Source organism: Capsicum annuum, chromosome 11 (genome assembly GCF_002878395.1).
Source record: "Capsicum annuum cultivar UCD-10X-F1 chromosome 11, UCD10Xv1.1, whole genome shotgun sequence".
NCBI lineage: Eukaryota > Viridiplantae > Streptophyta > Magnoliopsida > Solanales > Solanaceae > Capsicum > Capsicum annuum.
In genome coordinates this window covers 71,576,486-71,589,579 of record NC_061121.1, presented here as the reverse complement: position 1 = coordinate 71,589,579, position 13,094 = coordinate 71,576,486, and the positions used below count along the sequence as shown (strand labels likewise).

Sequence of the window (13,094 nt, the reverse complement as noted above, 5' to 3'; positions counted from 1 at the left end):
ATTCTAAACTCAACTTATTTAATTTAGTACATCACTTTATTCCAAAAATTTGTTCTGACTATGGTTTTGGGGACCAGGTTCTAGACTTAACATCTTTCAATTTGCCAAGGCTGCTTCTGTATTTTATTGAGTCGGTCGGTATTTTTTAGAATTTTTTTCATATTTTTGGGCTCACTTTGGGACAAGAATGCTGAGAAAGCCAATAAATTTCTGACTTAAGCTCTTGTTTAGAATTCAATCTCCAAAGGTGAAGTTGAATGTCAAGGGTTTGGGAAGATTTGTGCCTCCAGTTTGACCTTCTGAGATGTGTTCCATTGGGACCAGGTCCCTGTGAATTTTGACTAGATCCTTCTTTTTGTTCTTCTACTAGAGTTGGGGTTTGTGATTGAGATCTTGGATCACCATCACTTTCATCATTCTCATTTGCATTAATTAGTTCTTGGCCATCATCTTCAGTAATATCATCCCTTTGAACAAGAATGAGTTCTTAATGTCAGAATCTTCACCATCACCAAGATTCATCAGCTTTCCTAACTTATTAAGGACCACATGCAAATTCTCTTCAGCACACAGAGTTATCAAAATCTCTTTCACGATCAGATCTAAATTTAACAATCTTATTATTTCTCATCATTTGAAGTTACTTAGAGAAAGTGACCATAACCTCATAGGTTTCATCCTTTGTTCTTAAGAACACTATGTTAGTGAACCTTCTTCTTCAACTTAAAGGAAGACCTGGTTTGTTTGCCCTTAACAGACATTATAAACCTTGTTGTCTTAAAATTTCAGGTTTGGCATGCCAAGGATCAGGTCCCTTTGGAATTAACTTGTTCAGAAAAGAGGAACTTACATGTCCCAACCTTTTGTGCCATAAATCAGCATCTTCCCCTTAAACATTTAATCAAGTTAATTCCCAATTAGCCGCAGACTCTAAATCTTCCGCATATATATTTTCTATCCTCTTGGCTTTTGAGTATAACTTTCCCAGACTTCAAGCTTGATAAAGTGATTCCATCAGATGAGAATTTAACCTTATTACCTTTTCCAAATAAGACACCTCTATTTTGAAGTGTCTTAAGAGAGAGAATACATTCAGACTTTCCAGTCATATATTTTGAACATTCATTATCAATACAATAGTTCTGACAATCTCTTTCTCCCACTTACAAACAAAGTTATTTGTTAGATTCGGGAACCCATTTAAGTTTGAGTTCCCAGTAAAAAGACAAGTATATGATTAAATCTTTCTTGGCCCAGGTAATGAGAGCTTCTTCATATTCTTTAAAGGTTTGGAACCCTCAAGATAGGTATCCTCCTACTGGATATATCCAACACTGTTTATTTTAGCTTTCATCCAACTTTGATAATTTTTTTTTATGTGACCATCTCTTCCACAGTAAGTGCATAAAGGTTTATGGACCTTATTTCTCACATCATGAGCAACCTTACTTTGAGACCCAAGTGATTGGTTTTTATACTGATATCCAAGACTTTTGCTATTATTGACACCTTGACCAGTTAAGTTAGAAAGGATCTGTGAGGATGTGGTCCATAGTAGAGATTTGTTGAGTTCTTCTCTTAAGCGGACCAGGTCGCTTTCTAACTCTTCATTCTTATGGAGTGCAGTTATGTGTTGCTTTTAAAATCCCTCAGTTTTTCTTCAAGCTCAATCTGAAGCCTTGAAGTTTTTTTTCCCTTTGTCATCAATATCATTTACTTTCTTTCATTGGCTCACCAAACTCAGATTTTCAGATTTCAACTTATCAACTTGTTCCTCAGTGTCAGATATCTAAAGAGTTAAAGCAATTAATTAAAGCTCCTAATTCTCTACTTTCTCTTCTAAAGCATTTTTTTCCTTTATCAGTAGTATCAATCACTTTCTCCAGTTGACTCACTAGACTCAAATTTTCAGATTTTAACTTAGTAACCTGTTCCTTAATTTCAGCTATAGGGAGAGTTAAAGTAATTAATTCAACCTCATGATTCTCTACCTTTTCTTCTAAAGCCTTTTTGTCAGCAGTTAGTTCACACATAGAATCAGTCAACACATTAGTAACACTTTTTATCTTTTTAGCAGAGTAGTTTTCCAAGTTTTTTGTAATTTCAGAAAGAGTTACCTCACTTTCTTCTTCATCTGCAGTGTTTGCCATGAGAGCAAACAAGGAATCAAAAGTAACTTCTCATCCTTCACTGCCAGCATGGAAATATTTTCATGCTTTCCATCTTCTTCAGATTCACTAGGTCGACCAAGACCATCTAGGTCGAAGGCATAAAAAAAATCATTGTCCTTGAGTTGTATTTCAATAAAGAATTTTCTTACACACTCAACATCATCTTGATCCATGCTTAATCTCTTTGCATTGTGTATGTAATTCCTACAATCATTCGGCATACAACCTAAATTCTCGGGCCCACCGGCTAGAGCTTGGTGTGTTATAATATTTTTTTATATTCTAACACCAGCTATATCATGAGCTTCCAGTGACCTTTTCAAACTGCCGAACACACTCTTATGACCAGCCATAAGTCTGGATGCATTGGGATCCAACTCGTGTGAGTGATATGCTTCTACTTTACTTACATGACATGTTCCATCGGATCCTACTGAGCAATTACTTCTGGCAGGGCATAACGACCTCTTAGACGTCTTATACTTTTTTGTTTTCCCACCACCTTTATCACACCTAAATAGAGCATACATTGGAGAATTTGAATCTTTTAATTTCGTAATTAATCTTCTTATAATGCTAAAACCACCATGTTTAGCATATTCCTGGTAGAAAACAAACACTTCTTCCAAACTAGAAAATTTTATACCTTTAACTAGGCCTTATTTAGGATCATGCATGAATTCATGATTATCAGCAAAAATATTTTCTGCAGATGCATTTTCGTCTCCATTGAGAAGACTATCATCGTCAGGCAATCCAAAAAATTCCACCACTACATTTCTTAAATCCTCTGTGTCTTTAGTCTCACGTGTTCTTTTTTCTAGTTCCCTCGATGAGCTAGAACTTGCGTGCCTGCTTTGCATACTCATTTTTGTAAAAAAAAATGATAATTGATAGAGTTGCTATTGATGTTCATGATGTTTAGTGAAGGATAATCAACTGCAAATTAACTTGTACATTAGTTAAATAAAGGTCAATTATTAAAATGTTCAATGTATTAATTGTTGGCAAGCATGATCACGATTATCTAGGTATTCTTTTTATAATTAATCATTTTAATTAAGTTTTGAAGTGAAAATTAGGATTCTTTAGAGGAAATTAGTGCTTAATTAAGCTTAGGGGTTAAGGAGTAACAATATCTATATACATTCTTTAAACTTTTTTGGACATATGATCTTGGACGCTTTCTTTTTCCAATTTTAAGAATGTCTTTTTTTCCAACTCTCCCAACTAAACTTTTGTATGGGAGAGACAACAGACATAGACTTGGGAACTGAAAAAACCAACCTTTTTCTTACTCCCTCCTAAGGATAGCAATGGTGCGATGCGGGTTTTTTCTAAACCCGCAAGTTTTAAAACCACACCGCATCACTTTTAAACCCGCACAAATCCGCCCCACATTCATACCTGCGCATAACTGCACCGCACCACTCTATTTTAAATTTTTTTTTTGTAAATCCATTGAAAATCATTATATTTTCAAATCTGCAACTAAGAAATAATAACTAATTTCTATTATATCACTTTTCACTAAAAAAATTGTCAAAAAGTATAACGTGTACAAGTAATGATCAAATATCATATTTTTATTAAAATGAATAGAGATATTAAAAAAGGTACTATAAAATTATTTATTTGTAGTTTATACATGTCTTTTTAAGTATCACAAAATTTTAAGTAAAGAATACATATAATTTTAGGTATATTTACGAAAACAATACTAATTTTTAGTTTTTTTTTTAATTTAAACCCGCATATACCTACAACCCATACTACACCGCACCATTTAATAAAAAAATTACTTTAACCTGCCCCGCACCTGCACCGCATAACTTTAAACTCGCACCGCCCCATTGTCATCCCTACTTCCTCCATTTAAAAAAGAATGAACTACTTTCTTTTTTAGTCCATTTAAAAAAGAATGATCCTTTTCTTTTTTAGCAATACTTTAATTTCAATTTTTCACATGATATGTTTATGATCATGAGATTAAAGAATATTTTACTATATTTAACATAATTTTAATTTAAGGTCTCAAATTTAAAAGTTATTTTTATTTTTTTAAATTTTATATTAAGTCAAAATAAGTCATTTTTTTAAAACAGGAATACTTTGTTTCTTCAAATTTATCTCTTCTTTCTTTTTCGCTCTCTATCTCTCACTCAATTATCACACGCACAAAACAGAGACAATAGACTAGCCATAAAAGTTGAAAGCTACAAGCCTCCTTGTCTCTTTCCTAGCCACTCGTTTGTGGGTCTTTGTTTCATCTTTGACTTAATTATATTTTACAGAGAACACTTATAGTAAGGCTATGCCTATTGGCTATTAACCTAAAAAGCGATGCAAAGCTTTACTCCCTTCCCCACTCTCACAGAGAACTTCAATTCCTTGTTTCCCTGCTCTTTAATTATCAAGGCCAAAAGGATAGTTGAATTATTTAGGGGTATTAAATAATTTTATCCCTACCCTATGCTAGTAAGTCCCATTTTAACCCATCATCCAACCGCTATTTTTACATATGTTTTGTCAGTTGCCACTCTACTGGTCTGTGATGGAGTCCTTGTCAGTGAATGAATGGCTGTAAACACCAAGTCAGTCTTCTTCCTTTACACTTTTCTCTCTGCAACTTCATTTAAGAAAGAATGGGTCTTTTGGTTCTTGCTGCAAAAGACTAGTCCTTATCTTGGTTTCATTTTTTAACTACTCCAAAACCAACAGAGTCGTTTTCTTTTCTTTCTCTAGAATTTAGACCTTCTCTTAGTATTTATGATAAGGGGCACATTTTCTGCTTCCTACTATACTAGTAGCAATCAAACTAGAATTGCAGACAAAAAAAACAAAGGAAACTGTCACCCTTTTTTCTTTTATCTTTTTTTTTTGTCTGTGTGAAGAACTCAAGAATCAATACTGTGTTTTGCATATTTTGAAACTTATTACTGTTAAGTATCTTTTTCCCCCTAAAAGTGTTCCTTTTGACAAACTTGATCTTCTTCTAACTAAATCTAGTTTAATTTGGGTCCTATAATTTTCACTTGTTTCTTGATTTTCAGTAGTTAAAACTTGAGTCTAGTTTAATTTGGGTCCTATAATTTACACTTGTTTCGTGATTTTCAGTAGTTAAAACTTGAGTTTAATTAGTTAGATTACTTTAGCATTTGGCCTATTAAATTATTGGATTTTGCTTTTCATTGTATATTTCAATTTATTCTAGAGAGCTTGGCAATTTTCTTTCCCCTTTTTGGATTTTGGTTGGTCCAGCAGTTGAGATAGTTGAAATTTGGAAGACTATTCAATCATTAGACTCCAGCCGACAGTGGATAAATTATATTATTTTTAATATATGAAAAAAGTTGAAAACATCTGTGACCGCATTATTGTGTTTAAGGGTGTGGCTTGATTTATAACTGATTTTCTTTTTAAGATTCTTTTGATCCCTATATTGACACGTATTGTTGTTGAGAATGTTACCTGCATGTTCCTTTTTGCACCTTTGTTATTTTCTTCTTTTGTTCATCAGTATTAATTAAAAATGATTTAGCAGTACTTTGTTTTCTCAACTTCTTGGATGAAATATTACAATTCATTTTAAGGTTGTACAGTCGTCCCTTCTGTAAAACTGAGTCATGGTTGGTTGGGTCTTTTCAGTTTTGTTTTACAGGATTTGATGTGTTCTAAATCTTGTAATAGGTGGATGAGCATCAAAAGGAGGTGATTTAGAGGGAAAGCTGGGAATAAGATCTTGGAGCGGACAAAGCTAAATTGGATAAATAATTTGTATGAAAATTGCGTCAGGCTTCAATTGTATGAAAATTGTGTGATGGAATCGTCATCAAAGAGGGCGAAGGCACCAGGCAATATAACTCATTGCTTGGTTGATGGGTGTAATGCAGACCTCAGTCGATGCAGAGAGTATCACCGCCGGCATAAAGTTTGTGAGGTTCATTCAAAGACTGCTAAAGTTACTATTGGTGGTCGAGACCAACGCTTCTGTCAGCAATGCAGCAGGCAATACTGTTATTTAATGCTTTAATTGAAATGGTCTTTTTTTAATTTCCCCATGATTTTCATCTACTAGTAAAGCATAGTATGACAATCTCCTGTCATTTTGCTTTCATCTTAGAACCTAATGCATTCAGACAAGTGATACTCATATACTTGGATCAAGTAAGGAATCAGGCATTCATGACCCTAATGACCCTAATGTGCCTTCAGCCGAGTGATACTCATATACTTGGATCAAGTAAGGAATCAGGCATTCATGAAAGGCTATCTATTATTAACATGAAGTAATTAACTTCCAGGCTAGTAAAAATGTTTACTCCATGTTCATCAAGTTGGAGATAATTGTTCAGTTTAAAATTGGAATATTCCTCATTAAGGCTGTATATATGATAATGTCTAGTTGTTCAATTCTTTGAAGAGCACCTTCATTACAAAGTCTAGTGAAACTTGAAGGGAAGAACATTTCCCTTTTCTTTATCTATCATGATCTGGTGTCATTTTGCTCTTCCCTTAGTTAGTATGCATTCAAAAGAGTGATACACATATACTTTGAACAAGAAAAGGTATCAATATTATAACAAGGCCGGTTCTCATTATTTTTCACTCACATTAGCTATTAATGTGAAATAATCAACTTTAAGTCCCGAGCTGCTGAACAATTTTATGTAACAGAGTTGGTGACAAGGTTCGTTATGTTAATAAAATGTTGGAGTTCTTCATACGGGATGGGAAATGACCAAATGAAGATGTTCAATCCTCGGAGACACATAATTAGAAGAGTAACTCCATTTATTGATAACTGGATAAAATAACACTCTTCTTTCTACCAAAGCTAGATTTGTGGCGTTGTTCTTGATCCTTGATACACCAGATAATTTGGAAGATGGTAACTAGAGAGGTCTAGACTGGCATAGAAAGTATTGAGATAGTGAGCTAAACTTTTAGTGCTAGGATTAAACCTATTAAAACAGATCATGAAGCTCAGCTTAACGAGTTCTGGCATGTAGAGGAGTTTGATGCATTGCTTTCAATTCTACAAGTTTGAATTTTTACCTTTATGATGTGATGATACCTAGAAGAAATGCTCTTTTATCATCAATTCAGAATAGTAGTTACTAGATAGTCATGTGTTGATTCGCTGCTTGTTTATGTTTCGGTAGTAGCTTAGATAGTTGAAGCTTTGACTATAAAGTTTCTGCATTTGTCCCATCCCCAATAAATTTAATATTGAAATTGATTTATGTTGAAGCATTATCTGTTCTGAAGGATCCTTTTGCAGGTTTCATTCATTGGTTGAATTTGATGATGGAAAGAGAAGCTGTCGTAAACGTCTTGATGGACATAACAGACGTCGAAGGAAGCCTCAGCCAGAGTCTATGGCCAAAAATTCTGGATTACTGAATGGCCAACAAGGTTAGGGTCATTTGTTAATAATCAGAATGCTTCTCTAAATAAAAAATGAAATATGAATGCTTTTCCACCTTATTCTTAGAATTGACCACCATTATTATGTTTATATGTTCAATCAGACTAGTCTATGTCTCGTGCCTCGCACGTGTAACCCGTGTAGCTATTATAAAGATTGTGGGTGTGTTTGGAAAATAAGTATTGTTTTTACTTATCTTCTAGTGTTTGGTTAGAAAGCAGAAAATATTGTTACAAGAGCATTTAGGTATAATCTGGAAAGTACATATTGGACCCGACTCTCGAAGTTGACTACCAGCTCGCCTAACTATGACCCAACATTGGACCTGAGACCTAACTCTCAACCTCGACCCTGACTCCCAACTCCCGACCTCGATCTCAACCCAACTCCCAGCCTTAAGTCGGGTCGTGACCCCAATTTGGGATCCAACTTGGGACCTCACTCTCCACAAAGTTTTAAATGATGTTCTGAAATTGAACAACACACTTTTTTATTTGCAGATTGTTTTTTTTTTAACATCAGTGAGTTAGAACTGTTTGCTGTGTGTCTTTGATTATTTGACTATTTGACGATTTTGTTTTCAATTTTTATTCCATTAAACGCATTAATACTTAATATTGAGTTAGGTGTTTAAATCAACTCTAATATTGTACTTATGTCATTAAAATTGTTTGATGTTGGTTAAAAGATAGTATGAGATCACCATATACCCCATAGGAAAGATAGAACGAAAAAGTAATATTAATAAATGAAAAATAATGCCAAAAAGAATACTATGTTGTGTTGATCAGTTACTATAACAACAACAACATACTCAGTGTATTCCCACCTAGCGAGGTCTGAGGAGGGTAGAGTGTACGCACACCATACCACTACCTTAGGAGAAGTAGAGAGGCTGTTTCCGATAGACCCCCATCTTAGAACCAATAACAGTATAGCAGCAAAACATAAATACATATAAACTTGTACAGACAAAATAAACTACCGCTAGCCACAAGGTAATACTAGTGCCACAAGATACTTACTAAAACTATCTCTTAGTTACTATATTTAATTTTTATTGAAAGGAAACATGTGATGTCAAAATTTCATGGAAAAAAACAAAAATGAAAATAGCTAAGAAAAAACATTAACTTGCTAATTTATTAAAGGGAAAAGGGCCTAAAATGTCCTTCAACTATGTGAAATGGTATAAAAATGTCCTCCGTCTATCTATGGGGTGTAAAATGTCCTTCCTGTGTACCTATTGGGCCTAAAATGCCCTTTTCGTCTATCTATTGAGGCTATTTTACCCTTTTATTTAAGAAAAAATTATATAATACCATAACTTATCTTTATTAAACTACATAAAATCCCTATCATTTTTATTAATATTAACCAAATAAATAGTGCACAATATCACTTTTTCATCATTATAAATTGATTTGATAAATAAAAAGAAAAATAATATAATTAGCTATTTTTAAAAAAATATTACATATACATAGTCGTATTAGTTGGTCATCAGATATAGTATATAAAATATTTATTTTTATAACAGATTCTAATATATAGAAAAATAATTATATATTGAATTTTCATATTTCTTATTTATTGTCTATTTTTATGAAAGTCTTTGTTTGTTCATTTTTTATATACTATATCAAAACTTTATGTTTTTCATTTTTATTGCTTGTTTTCATGATGCCTTACAAAATATACGGTATAATCATACCATAAAAATTGATGGTATATTTATATATTATACAAATTATATTTATATCACAAAAAATACATGGTATATTTATACCATAAACATACATGGTATATTTTTTAGATATAAAAAGTTTATACCATGTAATACTGGAAATATATATTTATACATAATAAATAATTTTTTAACAAAAAAAGTACTTCTGACATAATGAGATATACCATGAATATTTATCCCATAAATTATATCAAAAATATAATAATAATTGGACTTTGACGTAAATTATATTTATACAATAAAAATACATAATATATCTGTACTTTCAACATAATGATTTTTATTCCATAAATATTTATCCATAAAAAATTATGATTAACCCATTACATTAAAATTAAAAATACACGATAATGAAATATTACTAGATGGATTAACATACATGAAAACAAAACGAAACATACATGAGCAAATAATGGAATACTTGGTTTATTTAAAAATATTTGAATTTTGAATATGAGAGAGAGAGAGAGATTTAAAAGTAGGGATTATCTTTTCCACTTTTAATTTGAAGATTGAAAATATATCTCTTAAATTAAGATGAATTAATAATTAGTTATTAAATTAAATTAGAAATTATAATTATCTGTTCTATGATTTTTTTAAATAGCTATATATGTAAAAAAATATTATATTTTTGTAATATTGAAAAAGTATTATTATTTATGTAATTAAGTTTTAAGGATCACCTTTTCATATAATTTGCCTAAATAAAAGGGCAAAATAGGCCCAATAGCTAGACAGGAAGGGCATTTTAAGCCCAATAGGTAGACGGGAAGGGCATTTTAGGTTCAATAGGTAGATGAAGAACATTTTTGCACTATTTTATATAGTTGAAGGGTATTTTAGGCCCTTTTTCGTTTATTAAATTTAAAGAAATAATTATTTTTGATTAACATTGGTTATCTGATAATGATTAGGCTTAGAAGTCAGAAAAAGAGCAACTTAATCTTATCCGAATACAAAAATATTGTTTAGTTGTTAAGAAAAATTATATTTGTACCCATTACTAAGTTTTGAGATGGAGGAAATTATTATAACTTAAACGGGCAAATAAGTCAATCAACTTTTAGTGGATATTTTGGTCAGGCAACATTTTTATTCATGTTTTTATAATAAATATTGATAGATAGATGATGTGATAATCAAAAGAAACCTCAACTTGTAGGAACGAAGCTCCTGTCATTTAGCAGCCAACAGATATTTCCAAGCGCAGTTGTGAGCTCTACATGGGCTGGTGTTGTCAAAACGGACAGCGATATGGTGTTATACAACAACAAATCACATATAAATTGCATGGACAGTCAAAACTCATTCGCTCATTCTTCGGCTCATAGCTATAAAGGAGGAAGCCAACTCCAGTTCTTGCAAGGCATTGGTCGTAGTCTCCCTGAAGCTTCTTCAATCTGCCCGCCACTTCTTGATCATCCCACTTCTGCAGCAGGAATTTCTAGCAGCGGACAAAAGATCTTCTGCAGTGGATTAAGTGAAGTTGATTCTGATCGTGCTCTCTCTCTTCTGTCATCAGCACCCGCTGTAACTAGGGAGATTGGTCTGAGTAACATGGTGCAGCAGCCTGCCTCTATCCCCTGTCCCCGGTCACATGGCCTGCACTATGGTGGTCTAAGCCATTTCCCATTTGCTCAAGATTTCAATAGCAATCCTCAAGATTCACATGTTAGCAACAGCAGCAGTCCTCTCCATTTCCATGAAATGTTACAAAATGCACAAGATGGGTCATCTACAAGTGATGGCTCCCAACAAACACTAGCCTTTATGTGGGACTAAACGTCCTTGGTCTCTGCTAATATATCAAGGAAATTCCGTTAATCTTGAATTTTCAGTATCCTTTCAAGCGAATGGCATTCCATTTGAGAATGTTTAGCTTCTAATTATGGAAGACATAATTTCCTCCAAAAGTGGTTAGATCCTGGTTTGTGAGGAAGGTTGATTTTGTGTGATATATGATTTGACTTCTCTATATTCCTTTCATTATGATTCTCTCTTCGTTATTCTCTTAATGGAAAAGGGTTAGAAATACCCGTATTTCAAGTATTAAAAATGGGTCAAGAATATCCTTCGTTTATCTATTGGGTCAAAAATACCTTTACATCCACCTTTTTGTGTCAAACATACCCTTATAACTAACAAATTTTTTTTAAACCATAATTAGAAATTCTATTAAACACGTGACACCTTTCTCTTGATTGTAAATTAAATTAATTAAAATATTAAATTAAATTTAAATTCAATTAAAATGCCGACACATGGAGAGTTTGTGTGGCGCTATTAATATATTCTCATTCAATTCTCATGATTCAATGTTCTTTTTGTCAAATCACTAGCAAATTCAATCATTTTTCTAGCTTGAATCGCGTTTAATTAATAAACATATACATGGAATTTCATCTTCAATTGTAATCAATCGATCAAAAATTATTAATTTGACTTTCTAGTAGGCTTGTTTGTTCCGCATCCTGAATATCGTTCAATTAATAAACATATAAGTGCAATTTCATCTCCAATTGAAATCACTCGACCAGAAATTATTAATTCGACGTTCTAGTAGGCTTGTTAATTTCACATCTTGAATTTCGTTCGATGAGCCTTGCTTTCTAAGGACGTGAGAATACGATTCGAATAAATTAGGATAATACAAGTTTTTATTAAGGCGCTGAACCAAATATATGTTGCATGTATCAAGCAAGAAACAAATAAATAGGACTTTCTTTTTCGTGAAGTGCTTGCCTCTCTATCAAATGGAAAGTGAATGTATTTATGTGATGTGACTGTTTGGTTCTCGAATAGTATAATTGTATTTTCCTGGCTGAATAGATAACAACAATTTTATCATTCTTTTAAATAATACTTCATTCGTCTCATATTACTAATTGTCAAAGTTACTCTAAATATGTTTTTAATATATTTGTCATTTTATAAAATCAGAACAAAATTAATTATTTTTATCTTATTTTTACCTTCTTTATTGATTTTTTTTTTAAAAAAAATTTTCGTCTTGTTATTAAATAAAACTTAATTTATTGTTGGGGTAAGGATAAAATAATAAACGGAGGGAGTATGATTTTAAACCAACAGTCTTTCAAATATTGCCAATAGCGCCACGTAAACTCTCCATGGGTAGGCATTTTAATTAAATTCAAATTTAATTTAATTTACAATCAATAGAAAGGTGCCACGTATTTAATAGAATTTCTAATTATGATTTAAAATTCTTTTGTTAGTTATAAGGGTATATTTGACCCAAAAAAGTGGATGGAAGGGTATTTTTGACCCAATAAATAAACGAAGGGTATTCTTGACTCATTTTCAATATTTGAAGGGTATTTTTGACCCTTTTCCGTTCTCTTAATTGAGTTGCTGAATTTTGCATCCTATTCCATTGGATTTTCTGAACATCTCCACAAAGGAAAACTTTTATGTGGTATCCAAAAATAAAGAAGATGTAGGAAATCAGCGACAAAGGGTTTGACTACTAACTAGACAGCTCCAGGACCACATTTTTCTGTTTAGGATTGTCTCTCTGCCAGTTAACATCTGTAGTTCAGCACTGGCAGTTTGGCTATCCATTTCACTTACATTTCTTCTCTCTTTGATGATGAATGAAATTTAGACAATTGCACGGAGGGGTGAGTCTGTTCTAAACTACTCTATTAGTTCAAAGTCTTAATCTTTATAGTCCACTTTGGAACCGCTTGTTGTACCTAGTAATTTAATGGAAGAAGTT

The 13,094-nt window shown here is 32.4% G+C and overlaps 1 protein-coding gene across 3 annotated transcripts; it reads left to right on the top strand.

Annotated features, from left to right (window-relative positions):
- The first annotated feature begins 4,428 nt into the window (after positions 1-4,428).
- LOC107856936 (teosinte glume architecture 1-like) lies at positions 4,429-11,411 on the top strand. 3 transcript variants are annotated; one of them, XM_016701899.2, is made up of 4 exons: positions 4,429-4,765; positions 5,862-6,179; positions 7,456-7,589; positions 10,518-11,411. In XM_016701899.2, the coding sequence occupies exons 2-4, from the start codon at positions 5,992-5,994 to the stop codon at positions 11,135-11,137; spliced, it is 942 nt and encodes a 313-aa protein (XP_016557385.2). In that variant the 5' UTR covers positions 4,429-4,765; positions 5,862-5,991; the 3' UTR covers positions 11,138-11,411. The 3 variants fall into 3 exon arrangements, with proteins under 3 accessions (XP_016557385.2, XP_047254753.1, XP_047254754.1); XM_047398797.1 differs by having other exon boundaries at positions 4,482-4,649; XM_047398798.1 differs by having other exon boundaries at positions 4,757-5,112.
- Positions 11,412-13,094: the final 1,683 nt, after the last annotated feature.